Genomic DNA, 23,349 nt, shown 5'->3' on the forward strand with positions numbered 1-23,349 from the left:
CGCCGGCTCATGTCCCCTACGGTACCAAGCCTGGTAATCGATCTGGTAGCTGGAGAAGCACCAGTCCACCTCCTGAGCACTGCAGAGGCGCCCTTGAGCAAGGCACCGAACCCCCTTCCCACCAGCTCAGGAGAGCTCACTGTGTGCAGCCTCCTCACTCTGACATCTCTCCATTAATGAATGTCCAAAGGACCCTGTTTGTGCATGTGTGTATTTCAGCCTATGTGTGTGTGTGTAGCATGTTCAATATAACAGAATGTAAAACTGAATTTCCCCTCGCAGGATTAATAAAATATACATTATTATTATTTATAGGTATAGTTGTAGTTCTGGCGCGCATCCAGCAGATGGTGCTGTTTATGGCAACATCCGTTCACGTCAGACCATGCCCATCTGATATCCGACCCAGCTCCATTCTGCGATCGGCGGCAAGGGGGATAAAGGGAAAACAAACCGGAAACAGTGGCAGCACGCGATGCTAACACGTTTCTTTCTTTCTTTCTCGCTTCTTTCCTGTCAAATCAAGATCGATTTAAAAAAGCCTGTTCGTTTGGTTTAATTTATGAACTTGAGCATACAGTGTTCATCCTGACTTGGAAGTCTCTCCGCTGTTACGTGCGTTTTAAATGGTTTAACTTTTGAATTGAGTCCCGGGGTCCTACGAAGCTAACGCAGTTAGCTTTAGCGAGACATAACACGTGTTACCGGACTGTGTGTGAAAGAAAATCTGCTGAGAGATCTTGTGAAGATGTCTAAAGTTCATATGATGAGAGCTTTTGTAAACCAGCGACTGACTGATGCTGCTGAAGAGATATTTGATCTGTTTGAAAGAACGATAGCAGAATATGAGGAGCAACTTCGTCGATCAAAAGAGGAAAATGAGCGACAACACAAACTGCTGGATGCTGTTTTTAACCCTGAAGTCCGCTTACAGGGATCAGGTTAGTGCAGTTAACTTTTTACTAGGGCTGGGAAAGTTAACGCGTTATTTTCGCGTTAACTAATTAATTAATTATCGCCGACAATTATTTTATCTCGCATTAACGCAGTTTTTATTATTTATTTTCTTATTGTAAAAGTCTGTTGCTCACTGGCTTTTATTTTGTAAAATTCCATCGTGAGTATGTTGCTTACTGCTGCGGCGCTCACAGGAAAGAGGAAACTGCGAAGTTGAATTTTCTTATCACCGGAGTACTTGATAAGTACTCCAAAATATGTTGCAGCCAGAAACTCAGGCGGACGCTGAAAGGTCGTTTCACTTGTCTTCACTTTATTTAAGCGTTTAACAAAGACCCAGTACCTTCATTCACTCTGCCTACGAGTCTCTTCGGCTGCTGAATAATAACTACAGCTTTCTTGCTAACTCCGGAGCATCACAACAACAACACTCTTCTTCTCTGAACTCCTGCATGTCACTGTTTCTCACGCACAGACTCCACCTAGTGGTGCAGATTATGCAGCGCATTTAATTAATAACATGTCAACATCAACTGCTTGAATAATGTTGCAGTTCAGAAAAATACATTAACATTAGCAACTTTGAAGATGAATTCAAAAAGATTATAAACTAAAGAATTTCAAAATGACAAGTACAACAAAATGTGTTTGTGGGGTCCCCGATAACCAAACAATAAACATCGATGTTGTCAATTGACCTGTCACACTCTCCCCCACTTTAAAAATGGCTTCCCGACATTTTCATTATACCTCTTAGCCTAAAACGTTTCTGGGCAGTTTTTTTTTTATATAACAAACAGAATGACATTATGCCCTTGCAGTGGCAATACGCTTTAGTTTTGTATTTATTTGCTTTGATTACATTGTTTAAGTTGAGAAGTACATTTACAATAAAAGTGCGCTATACACTACTTTTGAATTCATTATTGGATTTTGCGTATAACAATGCGATTAATCGTGATTAATCACAGGAACTCATGCGATTAACAAACAGATTAAAAATTTTAATCGTTTCCCAGCCCTATAAAAAATATTACAGTGTTGTTGATTTTTTCTTTTTACTACTACAGGGATTATGTTTGACATTATCACAGCAGTGCTGATATTCAATAACCACTCTCCTTCTCGTGTGGTATTGTTTATTTTCCCACTTTAAAAGACAAACATACAATGTATCTGGTGTTTTGATTTAACTTGTGACACTGATAACTGTTGACTTGAGTTGAATGCGTCCCTTTTTGTTTAGTTTTCATTAAACACACATGAGATTAGTATATAAATGAAATAGCTCAATTATTTGATTCTCCACAGACATCCAGCTGCTGATGGTGAGAAAAGAAGAGGTTCCCCTTGAGCAGGAGAGGGGCTCCAGTCTGAACCATGAGGACTCACCAGAACCACCACACATTAAAGAGGAACAGGAGGAACTCTGGAGCAGTCAGGAGAGAGAGCAGCTTCAAGGACCAGAGGAGGCTGATATCAGCATGGTCACTTTCTTTCCTGTCCCTGTAAAAACTGAAGAAGATGATGGAGAGAAACCTCAGTCCCTACAGCTTCTTGAAAACCAAACTGAAGAAAGCAGAGACATAGAGCATTTGAAGACAGAAACTGATGGAGAGGACTGTGGAGGATCAGAACCAGACAGAGACTTTAATCCAGACAGTCATTTACAGCCAGTTTCTCCTGAAAACACTTCACTCCTTACTGGATCTGATACTGATGATAGTGGTGATTGGGAGGAGAGTGATGAACCTCAGGAAGGTTTAAACCCTCTGCAAAACAAAGACGTACCTGTAAATGATATGAAATGTAATACTGGAAATACATCAGTTAGCTCGTCTGAATGTGCTACAAGCTTTGGACAAAAGAAACAACTGCGAAAACATGATAGAATCCACACTAGAGGGAAACGATTTGGTTGCTCAGTTTGTGGTAAAAGATTCAGCGGCAATGTAGATCTACAAAGACACTCTTTTGTCCACACGGGAGAGAAACCATTAAGCTGTTCAGTTTGTGGTAAGAGATTCTCACATAGTGGAGACCTTAATCGACACTCTGTTGTCCACACAGGGGAGAAACCGTTTAGTTGTAAACTTTGTGAGAAGAGATTCACACAAAGCGGAACCCTTAAACAACACTCTGCTGTCCACACAGGGGAGAAACTGTTTATTTGTGAAGTTTGTGGTAAGAGATTCACACATAATGGAGACCTTAAACGACACTCTGCTGTCCACACAGGGGAGAAACTGTTTAGTTGTGAAGTTTGTGGTAAGAGATTCACACAAAGTTGCGACCTTAAAAGACACTCTTCAGTCCACTCTGGGGAGAAACCGTTTAGTTGCAGTTTTTGCGATAAGAGATTTACACGACTTCACAGGGTCAAAACTCACAAGTGTGGGTCGCACAAGGCCTAGCAGTTAGGTCGTGCCCCTTGTACAGAGGTTCGAAGGCCCGGACGCACCAAGCAGACGGCAAAGAACTAATGGTGATGAAGGCCGACTGTGGCCGCGCAGACGCCGACCCACGCTGATTTGACATGTCAAATCGGCTGTAAAAAGTCAGACGGGAGCCGACGGGTAGCGATGGAGCCGGACACACCGCCAAAAACTAGAGCGACGCTCGACCGCCAGCGGTTCAACTAGCACCAATGTCTGCCGATCTCCTTGGTGTGTCAGGGCCTTTAGTCCTCCAAGGGGCCCGGGCTCAAGTCAGACCTGCGGCTCCGTTGCCTTTCTTCTCTCCCATTTTCTGACTCTATCCACTGTCCCATGAAATGAAGGCAAAAAGCTCAATAAAATACATCTGAAATCCACGTGTGTGACTGTTTTCTAATAACATAATTTATTCTGAGTTGGTGGGCTATCCTCGAGGCCAACCGATCTCTCAGTTGGTTTTGAACGTTTTATTATAAACACATCTATGCAGTAACAGTTGTCATTAGAGGGTTCGCCGGTTCAAGTCTCAGTGAGACCAAAATGTGTATGTTGGTGTGGTCGCTGGAGAGGTGTCGGTGTCATTCCATGAAGCAGGATTAAGCAGGATCCTCGCTTATTTCGATAAGTCTGGCTCATTTTAAGTGGGAGTTTCGTCCCATCACCGTAGCCAATATGAATCCTCGCTGAGTTATCGTGGTAACTTACGCTTAGTTAGCCGTGTGTCAAAGAATGTCCGACGGGGTAAGAAAGGAACTCCTGAAAGTCCGTTTTGTCAGGTGATTTTCAGCAGGTGTTGTTAGATCTTATAAGCTGCTACTGGATGCTTCAATTTCCCTCGGGGTGAATTACGTTTTTTAAAGAATTAAATGAAGTGTCTACCTATTTATCCTGAATGTAAATGTATTAATAAATTAGCAATGAAAGGTAAGGTTATTTGTGCAGCACATTTCATACAGAGGCTATACAAAGTACATTAGATTACATAGATTGATACATTGTAAGATTTATTTATTTTATTGGTTGGGTGGGATGGGGTTGCTGGGGTTATTATTATTAATGATCAACTTTTAGAGTGTAACCTGAAGTACATGTAGCCCTGAAGTTACACACTCCTGTCCAGTAGGTGGCGATAAGCACCTTAGGACTTGAATGGCGTGAATGGACTATGAGAGGAATACTGGGCACAGAGGGAGAAGGAGATGGGATAAGAGCTGTCAGGAAGGCGCTTTTTTTTTTTTTTTTTACATTACACAAGGGTGACAGGCAGAATTTAAAGTCAAGGGAAGGTAGGTGACATGATAATACACACTCATGTACAGTGGGTGGCGCTATGCACCTTTAGCTGTTTGCGATCAAGGTGTTCCCTCTTTGTTTAGTTTTTCACTAAACGCATATGAGATGAGTATATAAGTTAAAAAAAAAAACCATACAAACATACAATGTATCTGGTGTTTTGATTTAACTTGTGACACTGATAACTGTTGACTTGAGTTGAATGCGTCCCTTTTTGTTTAGTTTTCATTAAACACACATGAGATTAGTATATAAATGAAATAGCTCAATTATTTGATTCTCCACAGACATCCAGCTGCTGATGGTGAGAAAAGAAGAGGTTCCCCTTGAGCAGCAAGAGAGGGGCTCCAGTCTGAACCAGGAGGACTCACCAGAACCACCACAGATCAAAGAGGACCAGGAGGAACTCTGGAGCAGTCAGGAGGGAGAGCAGCTTCAAGGACCAGAGGAGGCTGATATCATCCAAATCACTTTCTATCCTGTCCCTGTAAAAACTGAAGAAGATGATGGAGAGAAACCTCAGTCCCCACAGCTTCAACCAACACTAACTGATCAGATCAGAGATGAATATTCAAAAACAGAAGCTAAAGGAGAGGACTGTGAAGGATCAGACCCAACTACAGACTTTAATATAGACAGTCATTTGCAGCCTGTTTCTGATGAAGAGACTTCACACTCCTCTGAGACCGTGACTGATGACTGTAACTGTGATTGGGAGGCCAGTGAACCTCGGGAAGGTTTAAACCCTCTGCCAAACGAAGACGCACCTGTAAGTGATGTGAACTGTGATACTGGAAGTGCATCTGAAAGTTCAACAAGCTTCGGGCAAAAGAAACAACTGCGAAAACATGAAAGAATCCACACTAGAGGGAAACGATTTGGTTGCTCAGTTTGTGGTAAAAGATTCAGAGACACTCTTTTGTCCACACGGGAGAGAAACCATTAAGCTGTTCAGTTTGCGGTAAGAGATTCACACAGAATGGAGACCTTAATCGACACTCTGTTGTCCACACAGGGGAGAAACTGTTTATTTGTGAAGTTTGTGGTAAGAGATTCACACATAATGGAGACCTTAAACGACACTCTGCTGTCCACACAGGGGAGAAACTGTTTAGTTGTGAAGTTTGTGGTAAGAGATTCACACAAAGTTGCAACCTTAAAAGACACTCTTCAGTCCACTCTAGGGAGAAACCGTTTAGTTGCAGTTTTTGCGATAAGAGATTTACACGACTTCACAGGGTCAAAACTCACAAGTGTGGGTCGCACAAGGCCTAGCAGTTAGGTCGTGCCCCTTGTACAGAGGTTCGAAGGCCCGGACGCACCAAGCAGACGGCAAAGAACTAATGGTGACAAAGGCCGACTGTGGCCGCGCAGACGCCGACCCACGCTGATTTGACATGTCAAATCTAGAAAACTAGAGCGACGCTCGACCTGTCAAATCTAGAAAACTAGAGCGACGCTCGACTGCCGGCGGTTCAACTAGCACCAATGTCTGCCGATCTCCTTGGTGTGTCAGGGCCTTTAGTCCTCCAAGGGGCCCGGGCTCAAGTCAGACCTGCGGCTCCGTTGCCTTTCTTCTCTCCCAATTTCTGACTCTATCCACTGTCCCATGAAATGAAGGCAAAAAGCTAAATAAAATACATCTGAAGAAATCCCACGTGTGTGACTGTTTTCTAATAACATAATTTAATCTGAGTTGGTGGGCTATCCTCGAGGCCAACCGATCTCTCAGTTGGTTTTGAACGTTTTATTATAAACACATTTATGCAGTAACAGTTGTCATTAGCGGGTTCGCCGGTTCAAGTCTCAGTGAGACCAAAATGTGTATGTTGGTGTGGTCCCTGGAGAGGTGTCGGTGTCATTCCATGAAGCAGGATTAAGCAGGATCCTCGCTTATTTCGATAAGTCTGGCTCATTTTAAGTGGGAGTTTCGTCCCATCACCGTAGCCAATATGAATCCTCGCTGAGTTATCGTGGTAACTTACGCTTAGCTAGCCGTGTGTCAAAGAATGTCCGACGGGGTAAGAAAGGAACTCCTGAAAGTCCGTTTTGTCAGGTGATTTTCAGCAGGTGTTGTTAGATCTTATAAGCTGCTACTGGATGCTTCAATTTCCCTCGGGATGAATTATGTTTTTTAAAGAATTAAATGAAGTGTCTACCTATTTATCCTGAATGTAAATGTATTAATAAATTAGCAATGAAAGGTAAGGTTATTTGTGCAGCACATTTCATACAGAGGCTATACAAAGGACATTAGATTACATAGATTGATACATTGTAAGATTTATTTATTTTATTGGTTGGGTGGGATGGGGTTGCTGGGGTTATTATTATTAATGATCAACTTTTAGAGTGTAACCTGAAGTACATGTAGCCCTGAAGTTACACACTCCTGTCCAGTAGGTGGCGATAAGCACCTTAGGACTTGAATGGCGTGAATGGACTATGAGAGGAATACTGGGCACAGAGGGAGAAGGAGATGGGATAAGAGCTGTCAGGAAGGCGCTTTTTTGTTTTGTTTTTTACATTACACAAGGGTGACAGGCAGAATTTAAAGTCAAGGGAAGGTAGGTGACATGATAATACACACTCGTGTACAGTGGGTGGCGCTATGCACCTTTAGCTGTTTGCGATCAAGGTGCGAAGGTGGCTGAGCCTTTGTTAGCAAACCTCACTAGCTCCTGCTAACGACATCACTGAGTTTACTAGACTTCGAGACTCTTTAGTGGCTGATTAAATGATAAAAATGATAATTATATGTCTGATGAAGATCACATCATGCTGGAAGTCAGTGGGGAAAGTTTTAGGTGTAAGTGGAGGTAGCTGTATTTAACAGTTAGCAGGATGTCCCGGGATAGCTGGTTAGCTCAGAGAGTTAACAGACAACAGAGTTAGCATTGATCATGGACCAAACACTGTCAATTCTCCTTGAAACTTTTTTTTTTACTGATCACCGGGGTTTTACATTCACTTTATATCCTCACAAGCCGCTGTGGCTAGTTGTTTTCCAAAGATTCCAGCTACTCAGCATTTTCCCGAGCCAATATTTTGTTGGGAAATTAAGATAAGATAAGATATACTTTATTCATCCCAGCATGGAAATGTAGGTGTTCCAGCAGCCAGCATACATACAAACACACAACACAACACATATATACATAGATATGCCACCCATACAAAAAAACACGAGCCCACAATACAGTTTGATATATGATATATGCAACTCAGGCTAAAGTTTAAAAGTTTAAATGTCTTCTGTCCGTTTTCTGCCACAAATAACAACATCTTTTTGTTAATTGCATGGCATTCAACACTGTAAATTCTGTAATTGCATAAAAGTGTGATCAGGTAATGGCACACCTATTAATGTTAGCACGTGTGGCTTGTCACCTCTCTGGTGGTGAAGTAAGCGAGGCTGTTGCTCTTAGATCGTGGTAAAACATTTACCCAATGAACAGGTCCAACCTTGGACATGATTATTCACACATCATCATCGTCCTCTTTAACAAAAAGGTCTAATATCTGCAACAATGATCACTCAAAACAAATGGGAACACAGTGATGGTTCAACATCAAAGTCTCTTTTATAAATTCTGAAATGCACATCTCAAAATAAGCTTTATTTACCTTGAAGGGCTTCAAACATTTACATAATGTAAAATACAGGAAACTACAGTTTTCAGAGAATTGCATGTTTCCCTTTTCTCCACAGACTTCAAGATGCTGATGGTGAAAAAAGAAGAGGTTCCCTCTGAACAGCAGGAGAGGAGCAATGAGGACCCACGAGAGCCACCACACATTAAAGAGGAACAGGAGGAACTCTGGAGCAGTCAGGAGGGAGAGCAGCTTCAAGGACCAGAGGAGGCTGATATCAGCATGGTCACTTTCTTTCCTGTCCCTGTAAAAACTGAAGAAGATGATGGAGAGAAACCTCAGTCCCTACAGCTTCTTGAAAACCAAACTGAAGAAAGCAGAGACATAGAGCATTTGAAGACAGAAACTGATGGAGAGGACTGTGGAGGATCAGAACCAGACAGAGACTTTAATCCAGACTATCATTTGCAGCCAGTTTCTCCTGACAAGACTTCACACTTTTCTGGATCTGATACTGATGATAGTGGTGATTGGGAGGAGAGAGAAGAACCTCAGGAAGGTTTGAACCCTCTGCAAAACAAAGACTTACCTGTAAGTGATATGAACTGTAATACTGGAAGTACATCAGTTAGCTTTTCTGAATGTGGTACAAGCTTTGGACGAAAGGAACAACTGCAGAAAAACAAAGAAATCCATACAGGAGAGAAACCATTTAGTTGCTCAGTTTGTGGTAAAACATACACAAAGAAAATCAATTTACATCAACACATGCTACGTCATTCCGTAGAGAAACCTTTTAGCTGCTCAGTTTGTAAGAGGAGTTTTATCTGGAGAGGAGAGATGATGACGCACATGAGAATTCACACTGGAGAGAAACCATTCAGTTGTTCAGTTTGTGGTAAAACGTTTTCTCGACAGGGCTGTCTGAGGACACACTCTCTTGTTCACACAGAGGAGAAACCCTTTGGCTGTTTAGTTTGTGGTAAGAGATTTGTACGAAGTGGAGACTTTAAAAGACACTCTGTTGTCCACACAGGAGAGAAACCCTTCAGTTGTTCAGTTTGTGGTAAATGTTTTTCTCGACATGCACTATTGAGACAACACTCTTTTGTCCACACAGAGGAGAAACGGTTTAGTTGTTCAGTTTGTGGTAAAGGATTCACAGAAAGTGGAGCTCTAAAATATCACTCTGTTGTCCACACAAGAGAGAAACCATTCAGTTGTTCGGTTTGTGGTAAACCTTTTTTTCTACGTGAACAATTGAGACTACACTATTTTGACCACACTGGAGAGACACCGTTTAGCTGTTCAGTGTGTGGAAAAAGATTTGCTAAACACGGAAGTCTGAAAAAGCATTCAACTATCCACACAGAGGAGAAACCGTTCGGGTGTTCAGTTTGTGGTAAAAGATTTGTTCAACAGGGAAATCTGAGACGACACTCTGTTATCCACACAGGGGAGAAACCGTTTAGTTGCTCTGTTTGTGAAAGAAAATTCACCCGGCATGACCATGTCAAAAAACATAAGTGTGTTGGATAGAGTAACAGAAATACCCTTAAGATACTCATTAAATGTAACCTTTGAATTGCGCATACAACATTTGCTGTCTTCAATTGTGATTGTGAGTAGAGATGTTGATTTCTGTAATTATTCCTGAAGTTATCTTTATTCCATGATTAATTTGTAGATTTAATGTAGTACTTTTTATATAACAATAAAGCTTGAGTTGACTAACCAATCATGTCTGTCTGCCTTTCCCATGTTTTTATGTTTTTGCTGTTTCTTCTTTCTCTGTTAGCTTCTAACATGGGTTGTTTTTGAATCAGTGCATGGTGCAAGATTTCCAAACACTGCCAATAGTTTAAAGCAGTACCTTACCCGGTGACACCAGTGGTTATTTCCCACTGTAAATTTAGATTTTCATATTCAAAACAAAATGCAGTGTGAAAAAGGCAAATTGAAATTAAAGGACACAAGAGACTGGAAAATACACATAAACCCTTTACCCCTATTAATACAGATGGTTCAAAAGATTCTAAGAAACGAAAAACTGGATTTTATTTTGTCACGTAAGCTACAAGGAAATAACTCCAGATCATGTAGCAGTATACACAGTTGAAATGTTTGCAATCAGAAAGGAGTTGCACTGGACAGAGACTAATACATTAGAAAAAGTTATAATGTGTTCAGATTCATTATCTTCATTGGTATCATCAGTGTCTGTGTCATCACAAAGCACAGTTTACTTCATGATATACATGAATCACTCTTTAGATTACAGAAATCACAAACCGTTGTCAGGGTTCATGTGGGTACCTGCTCAATAGAGAGGAATGAATAGTATCTATCTAAACATGCCCTAAAAGGAGATTCAATCAGGGATGGAAACTTTCAGTACAGCTGAAGCGTATGCAGGTAGTCCCAAAGAAAATCATGTCCGCCTGGCAAAAGATTGGGATGAGAATAACACACGAGCAGTCACCAGCTCAAATTCAACAAAAAGTCGGAGGAATGAAAACAACAGGAAGAAACAAACAATCATAAAGAGACCAACAACAGGACACAGAGGGTTAAATAAAACAGTGCACTTATCAATAAATCAAATAGGAAAATATCAATCAGGTCTGTTTGACTCAAGCGGCAACTTCTGGAATTGAAAAATGAAGCCGATGCTGAAGTACTAAATCCTGCAGTTCCTGGAGTGTCCACTAGAGACTGGCTGCAGAAGCACAGGAAGTCACATACACACACATCGGCACACACTGTACGGGGGGGGGGGGGACGGGGACTCATCTGTTTTGATTTGATGAAGGATAAGAGTTTAACACAATAAGGCGTGTAGCTGACCTGACTGACAGGTGGGCGCGGTGTAACGGTTTGTCAGGAGGCTTAAAACCCGCCTCAGCTCCAGCTCTCAGGTAGGAGACAGCATTTCCAGCCTGGAGACCGCCATCGAGGGGACTCCAGCGCCCCCTGCAGGAACAGACGGGTCTCAGGCTTTGTGCATTAATAATTACAGTAGACGATCGCAGGAAACAGTAGAAAATGTTATTTTGCATCGCCAGACATATAAAACACAGAGAGAAAAGCTAAAGGAGGAACTGAGGAAATGTGGGGTTGAAATAATGAGTCTTAAAAATCTATTAAATTTTGAGGAAGGGAGCCTTGCTTTTTTTTTTTTTTTTTTTTTTTTTTAAGAAACTGGGCTTATAACTACTTATAATTATCCTTATTATTGTTTCCCCCTCCTAATAGTAAAAGGTACTCTGGCCCACGCTCCAGCATAGTAGGTGGCGGTACTGCGCCTTAAATACTAGTTGCCACCCGCCATTAAACTAAAAGAAGAAGAAACCGGAAGGGGTTCTACGTCGTCATGCTAACATGCTAATTCTACACGACACGGTGCGCCGGGGAAAAACCTGTGTGACTGTGTAGTTTGAGGGTCAGCCCAGGTTTACCGGAGGATGGCGGATAATGAACACCTGCCGCGGTTGCTGGTGACGGCTCGTCCTGCTAAAAACAGCGAGAAAAGAAAGACTGAAGCCGAGAAGGCTGCAACAAAAAGCAGTGGACAAAACAGAGTCAACATCGGTACAGCTTTTCAACGATGGAGACAACTGAGGGAGCTCAAGGGCCTGCGAAGTGATTCCATGGTTGCTCTCTTTCTGTTGGACAGGTGAGTTTTTGTTTTGTTGGGGGGGAGGGGTTGTTTGTCTACATCAAATATGTAGATGTTTATGAAGCCACATTAGCCAAATGCTAACGTTAGCTCCTCTGGCTGTGTAGGCTATTACATTAGCGACCTTTGAGCGTGTCTCTGAGCGTCTGTGTGTTTACATTTGCATATTGACTGTAAACGTGACGTCATGAAGCTGTGGTGACTGTTTTTTGTTTGTTTTTTTTAGTTATGAGAAGCAAACATCGACTCCGTGGAAACCCGGATTGTTGAGACCTCCTCCCCCCGCTGGGTCAGCTGTTCCTGCAGAGTCTCTCTCTGACCAGTGAGTGTAACTTAAAGCTGATATGAACACAGGTTACATGAAGATGCTCTTTGACACAGAGAGCCTACATCAGAGAAATAAAATGCTATAGCTGCACATTTAATATGCGGTGCTGTTCTGCATTTATCTGCACACTGTGGGTAAATATCAGTGTGTGTTTCTGGGGACAAAGGCGAGGATTCTGTTTAACAATCCTCCCCAGAACGTCTCCCCGAGGATTTAAACTTGACCACCTGTAAACAGATGCTGACAACATTCTGTAATTCGGTTATCTTCACAGTGATGGCGACCTCTCAGTCGCCCCCGAACACACGTTGGAGCTGCTGAAAAAGACGGCAGAGTACGAGGAGGAACTTCGTCATTTGAAAGAAGAGAACGAGCGTCAACAGAAACTACTGGACGCTGCTTTCAACTCTGAAGTCCGGTTACACAGAGCAGGTTTGTACAGTTGATCATTGATTAAACCTCACTGTGAACTTTTAAGAAACCACAAACCGTCCTCTACGTGCTGTTGAAATTTGCATCTGGTGTTTGGCTACATCGCAGTGGTTCTCAAACTTTGACTATCAGGCCTCTTCCTCTGGCAGATCAAAATATTTTCAAGCCCCTCAACCCATCTTTACAAAAAATATACCACTATCGATATTCACCAAACACACTGTCAGTTGCAGTGCTGACAAGCAGCTTTCACAAAGGAAGCAGTTAAAAATGATACTGCACCATGAAACCACACAATTTTAAAGATCTTTAAGCGGTTCGTCTGTGGCGCGTGCCACCAGCTCTACTACGCTCTGCTCCGCTGCGAGTCTATTTTTTTGACGGAGTACGCTGCAAGCATGTGTCAATAGAACAAACCAGACAGGAAGTCCGAAAAGGGAAACGCACAGGGCATCCGGTCAATTTCAAAATAAAAACAAAACATACAGACTGCTGATCGTATTTTCCATCACTTCATCGACATCACGTCAAAACAGGCACCGAACGATCAACCAAGGAACTTCAGAAAAACAAAACAACCTGATGTTTGACCGTTTTTCTCTCTATTCCAGCGTGATCTTGTAGTTCTCCTGTGATGTGTGTACAGCTGACGGATTGATTGCGGCGTGCACGGGGAATGTGGAAATAGGGGATTAGTGCTACAGATCTTCTCACTCTGGAGATGAGAGCAGTGAGATGAGACACTTTCCTTCACTGTCAGAGGTCAGGATCGATTTGTATTCTGTGTTAATAACTGTGAGGCAACGGCAGAAAAATGATTTCACACGGGTCGAATGTGGCGAGGGTGTGGCTCTCTTCATTCCCCACCGTTGTACGGGTGAAGCACTGTCATTAACAGCTAAAAGAAAATATTTCAAAATCAAACGCTCTTTAATTAATCGAATTATAGAAATGGGGACGTTCACTGCTTCACTCTCTTCAGCTGAATTCTCCCTGACTCCTGAAGAAATGATCAGTCAGACTCTTACCTATCTGCCTGTTTCTTTATGTATCTGTTATCTGTTTATTATCAACGTGTGTCTGAGATTGTGAAAAAAATTGGCTATATTTTTGAGGACCGGCCGGTCACTGGTGAGGTCCCAGCAGGCTGAATACTGGTAGATTCTGGTCACCCACCAATCTATCTGTGCACCTTTAAATACATCCCAACATTCAAGAAATATTGACAGCAAGCTACAGTTTTCAGAGAGTTGCATGTTTTATATTTCTCCACAGGCGTCGAGCAGCTGATGGTGAGAAGAGAAGAGGTTCCCTCTGAGCAGCAGGAGGGGAGCTCCGGTCTGAACCACGAGGATCAAACAGAGCCACCACACAGTAAAGGAGAGCAGCTTCAAGACCCAGAGGAGGCTGAAATCATCAAGTTCACATTCTTTCCTGTCCCTGTGAAGACTGAAGAAGATGATGAGGAGAAACCTCAGTCCTCACAGTTTCAACAAACCCAAACTGATCAGATCAGAGATGAATATTTAAAAGCAGAAGCTAAAGGAGAGGAGAGTGAGGGATCAGACCCAACTACAGACTTTAATCCAGACAGTCATTTACAGCCTGTTTCTGATGAAGAGGCTTCACATTCCTCTGATACTGATGACAGTGGTGATTGGGATGCCAGTGAACCTCATGAAGGTTTGAACCCTCTGCAAAACAAAGACACACCAGTAAGTGATGTGAACTGTGATACTGGAAATACATCAGTTAGCTCCTCTGAATGTGCCACAAGCTTTGGTCAAGAGGAACATCTGCAGCAGCACAAAGAAATCCTCACAGGAGAGAAACCATTTAGTTGCTCAGTTTGTGGTAAGAGATACCCAAGTAAGAAAAATTTACATCAACACATGCGACGTCACTCAGTTGAAAAACCTTTCAGCTGCTCAGTTTGTCAGAGGAGTTTTAACTGGAAAACTGAGCTGGTGACACACATGAGAATCCACACAGGAGAGAAACCATTCAGCTGTTCAGTGTGTGGTCAAGGATTCAGAGACCGTGGATGTCTTAAAAGACACTTTTTTGTCCACACAGGAGAGAAACCGTTTAGCTGCTCAGTTTGTGGTAAAAGCTTCACACAAAGCGGAGACCTTCAACGACACTCTGTTGTCCACACAGGGGAGAAACTTTTCAGCTGTTTGATATGTGGTTACAGATGTACACATGGCGGAGATCTGAACAGACACTCTGTTGTCCACACAGGAGAGAAACCGTTCAGTTGTTCAGTTTGTGGCAAAAGATTCACTCAAAGTGGGGCTCTAAAAAGACACTCTATTTCACACACTTTGGAGACACCGTTTACGTGCACTTTTTGTGATAGAACTTTTACTGAACTTGAAAGTGTCAAAAATCACAATTGTGAGTCGCAGATGGCCTAGCGGTTAGACCAGACTATGGATGGAGGTTATCGTCCTCCAAGTGGGCAGCCCGACTTCAAGTCAGACCTGCGGCTCCTTTCCTGCATGTCGTTCCCCGTCACTGACTATCCACTGTCCTATCAAAGAAAGGCAATAAGTCCAAAAAATAACCGTAGAAAAAAGGAAAATCCCAAGTGTGTTGGTAAGAGCAGCAGAGACACACAAAACCTCAAGAAACTGCAGGAATGTTTCCTTAAAGTACAAATGCAAAGTTAAACATTTGCTGTTTTGAATTGTGGTTTGAAGACGTCCACACACGGTCAACATTGACTTTTTAAAAAATTTATTTTCTCTCTTTTTAAGCCCCTTATGTTCTATTTCCCCTAGCTCAATGCTGCCGGCTGATTGTAATATGCAAATAGAAAACACTAAAACACACAAGGCCTTGACAGTTTGGTACGACAACAACTATTGGACTTTCCTACTCGCACCAAAGGCCAGTTGCACAATCTCATCAGCCGTTCTGGTGTTACCACTCTTCATTGTGTTGCATCTCATCCGTCAATAAGCTTCAGTGTCCAAAACTAACCTTTACCATCACCTTCTGTAATATCCAAAATATTGATTTATCTTCCCTTTCCAGTACGCATGATAACCTCCCCAGTGAAGTCATTTTATCCACTCCAGATGAACTGGTTTCTCACTTCAATGATGGACCTCATTGTATGTTGAACGATCTTGCTCCTTCCTTTTGTCACTCTGCATCCTGGTTTAGGCCCAAACTACGACACACTTGAGTCAAAGGTTGTCATCTAGAACCTTTTTACATGCAAAAACATGCCTTACTGTTCATTTACAGATGTATTATAAACATATTCGGGTACTCTTGCAGATCCAAACAGCCCGCATTTCTAATTTACCTTTTATTTCCAAAATACTGGAAAGGACAGTTGCAGCTCAGGTCCACACTCACCTTTCTGACATCGATCTTCCTCCTCTTCGCTTCCTGCTGCCGGCTTAACCTCTATGGGGTCTCGAGGTTTTAGCCCTGCAGCTCCCCCTCTCTAACTCTCTCCTACAATCCATGCGTGACACCGACTCTCTCTACCTTTTAATACCAGTCTCAAAACACATTTTTAAAACGGCTTATTGATTGTCACAATGCCCTTTTCTGCTTTTTACTGTGTCGTTTCTGCCTTTCATTGCAGAATATTTTTTTTACTTGGACCATGATATCGTGCTGTTTTCATCGTTGTTTTTTTAAAAGTGACTTGAAGTGTCATGAAAGGCGCCCTTAAAGATGGGAGTCAGTAAAAATCTTAGCTGTAGTTTGTGAACACAACATTCAAACTGGGCCCCTCCTCCTGGGCTCATCTCCCCCAGAAGCCCCGCCCCCTGCAGGATGTAAGGGCTGTATCCGAATTGCCAAGTACCTACTCAATCTTAGGCAGATTGCCTACCTGCTGTCCACGCTGTTTACTGTTAGTACCTACTATTCAGTAGGCGCGCACAGTAGGCAGATATTTGTTCCTACTTCTGATTCATTCAGTATGGAAGTGACGTCATTTACGTTTCCCGAACCGGCCGCATCCACCCGTTTTTTTGTTTTTGTTTAGCTTTATTCAAGAAGAGTAATGCGCATATACAGTCAGGTAAAAAAAAAACCAATATCACAATGTAAATCAAGTAAAAAACAGATTAAATAACTAAATAACATACAGTACATAACGGAAAGAACAAATGAAAGACAGTAAAATAAACCAATAAAGATGCATTTAAATAGTGAAATCATTATTTAAATAGAGGGGGAAAGGTTTTATAATAATGCAGATATTTGTTATATTTTCTGTTGTTAATTAAAAGTAGTGATTTCAGTCGGGACTTTAACTCTAGATTAAAAATTGATTCAATTAATCCACGCTTGTTTGTTTGTTTGGACGTGACGTGACGATTTACGTTTAATTTCGCACAGCATTGTGGGTGGTAAAATACAATTAATTTCCTGAAAGCACGCATCCGATCCATACTGCATGAAACCAGGAAGTTAGTATCCATACTGAAATGTTCAGTATACTGAGGTGGACCCAAAAAATGCATACTGAATGACCACGATAGTTCAGTATACTGAATAGTACGTACTGCCTACTGAACTGTGGCTATTCGGAAAGTGCCTATAGTTCAGAAAGGTGGTGTTTCACCTCACTGTGATTATATTTTCTCTCTCCTTTGTTGTAAAGTTCACGTCTGTTATATTTGTTATTTATGATAACTAACTAATGACTTGCCTGCTTCCTGATAACACTATGACTTGATGTTCTCTCCTCGTGTTTAACATTTGATTTATTAATTGAAAACTGATTTACCTGAGGATGAGTTCACTATGTTCAGTTCAGTACTCGGATGCTACATGTTTGTCTAGAGAGTTCTTGATTTCTGTGATTATAACTAAAGCTTGCATCTTTATTTATGTGATTCATTTGTAGATTTGATGCAGTATTATTACAATAAACCTTCGACTGACTACCAGGACATGTCTCTCGTTCCCTTTTGGCCTTACTAATTTGTAAATGTTCCTTTAAACTTTGCAAAATTGTAAGACATTTAATTATTATACACATCAGGCATTGACATAATGTGTCATTGTTTAACACTCCAGGACGCTAGGTGGCGGTAATGCGCCTTTACACTGAAAGGAGAATAACCGGAAGAGGTTGCAGTACGCGATGCTAACACGCTAACTCTCGCTATTTTCAGGCGCAATCATTATGAACTGAAAAGGCCTGTTTGTTTGGAGTAATTTATAACGTTGGACATAACGTGATGTTCTTTCCGCTGTTACATTTGTTTTTAATTGTTTAACCTTTGAGTCGAGCCCCGGCGTCATACGAAGCTAACGCAGTTTTAACCATAGACTGTAAATATTGGTTTTAACTAACTGGTTGTGTCTGAAAGAAAAGCTGCAGAGAGATATTTTGAAGATGTCTAAAGTCCAAATGCTGAGAGACTTTGTAAACCAGCGACTGACTGCGGCTGCTGAGGAGATATTTGATCTGTTTGAAGGAACGATAGCAGAGTACGAGGAGCAACTTCGTCGATCAAAAGAGGAAAATGAGCGACAACACAAACTACTGGATGCTGTTTTTAACCCTGAAGTCCGCTTACAGGGATCAGGTCAGTGCAGTGTTTCCCTTACAATGAAACCATGTACTTTACTATTGTCATCACAGTCGGGGTTTTCCCCACATCTTCCATACAGTCAGCTTTCTCAGAAGGCCTCACCCTGTAACACAAATAATCTAGTTACACTCCATCTCCCCTTCCTCTGATCACTCTTCCCACAGCACACACTCCTTGAGTCTCCGCAAAGGAATCCATCTGAATTGAAAGTCGCTAATACCTTCTTCCTCACGTTTGTGGAGCAGTAGTCCTCCTCTCCAAATGCTTTTTTTTCAGCGCTTTATCCCTTTGTCTCGTGGATAAACATCCTGTCATCACCATCCACACCTCGGGTAAAGTCGGGTGCATTCGGGCAGCATCACCCACCTCAAGGAGAATCCTAACAGATATTCTTCTCCATAGTCTCAAACATGCTCACGATACAGTGTATGAAAATCTTTGCACATCAAATACTAAAGAATATGCTGAAGATGGAGGAAAACGCATCACCTCCCCTGAACAACAGAGCCGGCTGTTAAATTTTGGATTATAGTGCTTTGGGCAAAGAGGGGAAAAAAATAAAATAGAACAAGATTTGGGAGAGGAAATGTGTGGGGAGACGTGGACAACATGGATTGTTTGATCTTCACATGCATACAGGTGTACAGAGCCGCAGGTCTCCACTGCTCCACTTATCACTCCCTCGTCTCTCTCGATGAGTGTAATCACACACGACTTCTGCCAGACCCCTTCATGACCTGTACATTAAAAAAAAAAAAAAAAAATCTAAATATTAAAACATGTTTTAAATAAATCGGGGCGTCCCAGACTCACACTACTAAGAGAATCTGGGTAGATAATCAGTTCCAAGCAGCCTCGAGTCGGGAGCTCAAATCGGCCCGATTATCCTGCAGTGTGAACCAGGCTTAACTGATAGAATTTTCCAAAACATAAACTTTCCCACAACACGGGGGTCCTTAAAGAATATCCCATCCTTTTTTTTTTTTTGTCGTCACAGCTACCATGGCAACAACAAACAGCTCTTTGTTTCTTATTGTTTCACTGCTCGTTTTCAATTTCACACTTCGATTTCTACTTTGATTCCATTTCTGCCATCGCCAGGCCACCCAAAGAACCCTTCATGAAGGAGGAGGGTATAAATACGACGGCAAGCTTTGGGATAAACTCCCCTAAATCCCCCTGGAAAAGGAACTTTGTATAACTGGTTTTTATCAGAGCCCGACCGATTAATCGTCTGGTCAGTAATATCTGCTGATATCAGCGTATCCAGTGACTAACGGTATCGACTCATTTTATTGCAGATATGCGCCGATATATAACTTTATTCATTTACCATTCAAATATAATTTAATTTGAGTATCTTTTTGTTACACTAGCAGTTCTCTTTCAGCGCCCGCTGGCCCGGATGAATGATTGACAGAGTCCAGCTGATTGCAGTTCTCCACAAAGCATCTTAGCTTTTAAGAGAGCTCCTAAAGTAAAGATCTAAAGATGAAGAGTTTCTCACAGAGAAGAAAAAAAAAAAGGAGAGAAAGGTGATCATAACAACTATCACAGCCTCATATTAATAAGAGATTAAGTAGACTCTTACAGTTACCAGCATGGTGAATAAACAGGAGCACATAGATATAAGAAAAATACAAAATGTTTAATATAATTAGAGCTCAGTTAATTAAATAAAAGTTGTATTTTAATTTTGCATCAGAATGGTTCAAGAGTAAATTGGTGACTGTTATTTTTCGAATTAAAAGTAAAGTTCCTGGGCCAGCGGTGGCCCGGAGGGCAAATTTGACTTAATGTCAACCCCTGTCTTTCACCAGCAGAGGGCGCTATATGGATTACAACAAACATCATCACTCTCCAGAGTGTGTCGAGCAGTGATGCATGTACATGCTCAGTTACTTTCCAGTTGAGTGACCATCTTGTCTTTCTTATAAATATTTTCCACAAGTGTTTGAAAACTGCATCTGAGGGATCAACACAATAAATGTTTCTATCTATATATCTCTACACTTCGGACATAAATCTATGAAAGCTGTCGGATGATATATCGGTGTCTGTACCTCGGTTTTTAGGTCACGGCTCGCTACGAGTTCAACACAACAGAAGCAGAGCAGCGATACATGATTCTAGGTTACCCTAATTCATTTTGTCAAATGATCAGCGTGTTTGCAATGACATACCTCAATGTGAACCTGAATTTTACCTCCTCAACTGATTGAAAGAAGCATGCTGATCTTCTTGCTCCGCTGTGTCTTCTCGCTTTGTTACTCTTCCTCGTCTTGGGTTTTGTTGCGTCTGCTCCTTCTTCTTCTTCTTCTTCTGCTTTTGTTGTTTATTATCATTTGGCAAACTGTTAAAAGCATTACCGTCTCCTGGAGTAGAGTGTTGATACTGCTATGTGTGATTGCATTTTTCCCCTTTTATTCTCCACAAAGACATATTGGTTGTATGACAGCATGCATTGAGCCGTAGCGTCCATTCTGTGGGTGCAGGATGAATAAACATATGAGGGAAAAAAATCCCCTTTTATTTCATCAGCTCATCATTTTTAATCGAAAGTTTACGAAATGGTTAAGAATTCAATTTTCAACACTGGAAAATCAAATGAGATATAGATTTTGACATCTGTATGATACTCAGCAAGTCAGCATCAGTGCAGACTCACTGCTGAAGGGTTTGACAACCCACTCTGAGCTTTGTGATTGTTGCAGCTACAACAATTGATGAAAGAGTCCTCACAACTGTGGATTTATTTTTTAAAAGATATACGTGATTGTTAAGTTGTATGTTTTCTTTTCACCACAGGCGTCGAGCAGCGGATGGTGAGAAATAAGGAGATTCCCCCTGAGCATCAGGAGAGGAGCTTCTCTCTGAACCAGGAGGATTCACCAGAGCCACCACACATTAAAGAGGACCAGGAGGAGCTCTGGAGCAGTCAGGAGGGAGAGCAGCTTCAAGGGCCAGAGGAGGCTGATATCAGCATGGTCACTTTTTTCCATGTCCCTGTGAAGACTGAAGCAGATGATGGAGAGAAACCTCGGACCTCACAGCTCAATGAAAACCAAACTGAAGAGAGCAGAGACAGAGAGCATTTGAAAAGAGAATCTGATGGAGAGGACTGTGGAGGATCAGAACCAGACAGAGACTTTAATCCAGACTATCATTTACAGCCAGTCACTCCTCCCAAGACTAAACACTTTTTTGGATCTGATACTGATGACAGTGGTGATTGGGAGGAGAGAAATGAACATCAGGAAGGTTTGAATCCTCTGCAAAACAAAGACTTACCTGTAAGTGATATGAAATGTAATACTGGAAATACATCAGTTAGCTCCTCTGGATGTGCTACAAGCTTTGGGCAAAAGAAACAACTGCAGAAACACAAAACAGTCCATACAGGAGAGAAACCATTTAGTTCCTCAGTTTGTGCCGAAAGACACCAGAGAAAGAAACATTTACAAATGATGCCACGCCATTCAGCAGAGAAACCTTTCAGCTGCTTAGTTTGTAAAAGAAGTTTCATCTGGAGAGCAGAAATAGTGAGGCACATGAGAGTTCACACAGGAGAGAAACCATTTAGCTGTTCAGTTTGTGGTAAAAGGTTCACACAAAGCGGAGACCTTAAACGACACTCGGTTGTTCACACAGGGGAGAAACCGTTTAGTTGTGTAATATGTGGTCACAAATTTACAAATAGTGCCGATCTAAAAAGACACTATTTTGTCCACACGGGGGAGAAGCGGTTTTGTTGTTCAGTTTGCGGTCAAAGATTCACACGAAACGCAGCTCTGACAAGACACTTTATTGTCCACACGGGGGAGAAACCGTTTAGTTGTTCGGTTTGTGGTCAAAGATTCACGCAAAGTGGCGCACTAAAACGACACTCTGTTGTTCACACAGGGGAGAAACCGTTTAGTTGTTCACTTTGTGATAAAACATTCACACGCAGTGGCGCGCTTAAAAGACACTATTGTCTTCACAGGGGAGAAACCGTTTAGCTGTTCAGTGTTTGGTAAAAAGGGTTGCTGCAGGGTTTGTTCGAATCTGACCTTTGCCCTTTGCTGCATGTCACCCCCCACTCTCTCCTCTCACCCTTTCCTGTCTCTCTTCAGCTGTCCCGCCAAGAAAGGCAAACATGGCCCAGAACACAGCTTTAAAAAAATGGTTGCTCTTTTGGAAAACTGAGGACACACTCTGTTGTCCAGACAGGGGAGAAACCGTTTAGTTGCAGTGTTGGTGAAAGACGATTCACTCAGCTTACACATGTCAAAAAACAAGTGTGTTAGAAGGGGCAGCAGAAATATGTAAAAACTTCAGATAATTTGATAAATGGGATTTTACATCTAAAGTACACAAGTCATTTGATTTAAAACAGCAAATGTTGTCTGACTATTTCCTGATAACACTGTATTTGGAGTGGATGTGCTCTCCTAGCATTCAACAAATGTCTTATTATGTTTTTAACATTTGATTTTTAAGTTGTTTAATGGATGTTTCAGTTCTGTCCTCATACAGTCCTCACATATTACATGTTTTTCTATGAAGTTGTTGATGGCTCAATTATTCTTAAAGTTAGCGTCTTTTATTCTGTGATTAGTTGTAAGATTTCATGTAATATTTTTGGTCCAATAATAAACCTTCTTTTGACAAACACACGTCTTTCCTTTGCGTGTACCAAGACTGCAATGTTGTGTCTCTTCGTCTCTAAACTCCTAACACGGGTCGTTCTTGAATAAGTCAAGGCAAAACGTTTTTATCATAACGGATGAAAGGTTTGAATATTAAAGGACGAGTGTGTAGGATTTAGTGTCATTTATCTGTGAGCTTTCAGATTGGAAACACAAATGGTGTAAGGTCTCATCTAGAGCCAGTGTTTCGATGTTTGATTTGTCCGTTTTGGGTTAAAAAGAGCAAGAAAAGAAAGACAGGTTGAGAAGTCTGCAACAAGCAGGAGATTAAATAACGAGAGAACAAACCAGAGTCAACATCGGTACAGCTTTTCCACGATGGAGACATCTGAAGGAGGCCAAGGGCCTTCAAAGTGAAGCCATG

General features: G+C 41.7%; 4 protein-coding genes across 8 annotated transcripts in view; all 4 read left to right on the top strand.

Annotated features, from left to right (window-relative positions):
* LOC132990794 (zinc finger protein OZF-like) overlaps positions 1–10,017 on the top strand; it is a 36,330-nt gene extending 26,313 nt beyond the window's left edge. For 2 of the 5 annotated variants that reach the window (XM_061059233.1, XM_061059232.1), the window contains one exon: positions 8,398–10,017. In XM_061059233.1, the coding sequence (XP_060915216.1) occupies positions 8,398–9,818 (1,421 nt within the window). In that variant the 3' untranslated portion in view covers positions 9,819–10,017. Of the gene's footprint in view, positions 1–2,637; positions 2,751–4,422; positions 4,679–6,995; positions 7,253–8,397 lie in introns of those variants that run through there. The other 3 variants (XM_061059239.1, XM_061059234.1, XM_061059236.1) reach the window with 3 other exon arrangements.
* Positions 403–3,730, top strand: LOC132990805 (zinc finger protein 32-like). Its single transcript, XM_061059258.1, has 2 exons — positions 403–941; positions 2,269–3,730. Exons 1-2 carry the CDS (start codon positions 749–751, stop codon positions 3,369–3,371), a joined length of 1,296 nt encoding a protein of 431 aa, XP_060915241.1. The 5' UTR covers positions 403–748; the 3' UTR covers positions 3,372–3,730.
* A 1,632-nt stretch (positions 10,018–11,649) lies between the features above and the next one.
* Positions 11,650–17,646, top strand: LOC132990797 (zinc finger protein 771-like). Its single transcript, XM_061059246.1, has 4 exons — positions 11,650–11,955; positions 12,185–12,280; positions 12,561–12,718; positions 13,994–17,646. Exons 1-4 carry the CDS (start codon positions 11,744–11,746, stop codon positions 15,136–15,138), a joined length of 1,611 nt encoding a protein of 536 aa, XP_060915229.1. The 5' UTR covers positions 11,650–11,743; the 3' UTR covers positions 15,139–17,646.
* A 153-nt stretch (positions 17,647–17,799) lies between these two features.
* LOC132990803 (gastrula zinc finger protein XlCGF57.1-like) lies at positions 17,800–22,948 on the top strand. The gene is made up of 2 exons (XM_061059254.1): positions 17,800–18,288; positions 21,103–22,948. Exons 1-2 carry the CDS (start codon positions 18,096–18,098, stop codon positions 22,293–22,295), a joined length of 1,386 nt encoding a protein of 461 aa, XP_060915237.1. The 5' UTR covers positions 17,800–18,095; the 3' UTR covers positions 22,296–22,948.
* The last annotated feature ends 401 nt before the right edge of the window (positions 22,949–23,349 follow it).

The sequence above is a fragment of the Labrus mixtus genome, chromosome 16 (genome assembly GCF_963584025.1).
Source record: "Labrus mixtus chromosome 16, fLabMix1.1, whole genome shotgun sequence".
In the NCBI taxonomy this organism is placed as follows: Eukaryota; Metazoa; Chordata; class Actinopteri; order Labriformes; family Labridae; genus Labrus; species Labrus mixtus.

Coding starts and splice junctions, on each gene's coding strand:
- LOC132990803 (XM_061059254.1), top strand. CDS start 18,096: ATGTCTAAAGTCCAAATGCTGAGAGACTTTGTAAACCAGCGACTGACT. Junction 18,289..21,102: donor AGTCCGCTTACAGGGATCAG/GTCAGTGCAGTG, acceptor TTTTCACCACAG/GCGTCGAGCAGCGGATGGTG.
- LOC132990805 (XM_061059258.1), top strand. CDS start 749: ATGTCTAAAGTTCATATGATGAGAGCTTTTGTAAACCAGCGACTGACT. Junction 942..2,268: donor AGTCCGCTTACAGGGATCAG/GTTAGTGCAGTT, acceptor GATTCTCCACAG/ACATCCAGCTGCTGATGGTG.
- LOC132990797 (XM_061059246.1), top strand. CDS start 11,744: ATGGCGGATAATGAACACCTGCCGCGGTTGCTGGTGACGGCTCGTCCT. Junction 12,281..12,560: donor GCAGAGTCTCTCTCTGACCA/GTGAGTGTAACT, acceptor TTATCTTCACAG/TGATGGCGACCTCTCAGTCG. Junction 12,719..13,993: donor AGTCCGGTTACACAGAGCAG/GTTTGTACAGTT, acceptor ATTTCTCCACAG/GCGTCGAGCAGCTGATGGTG.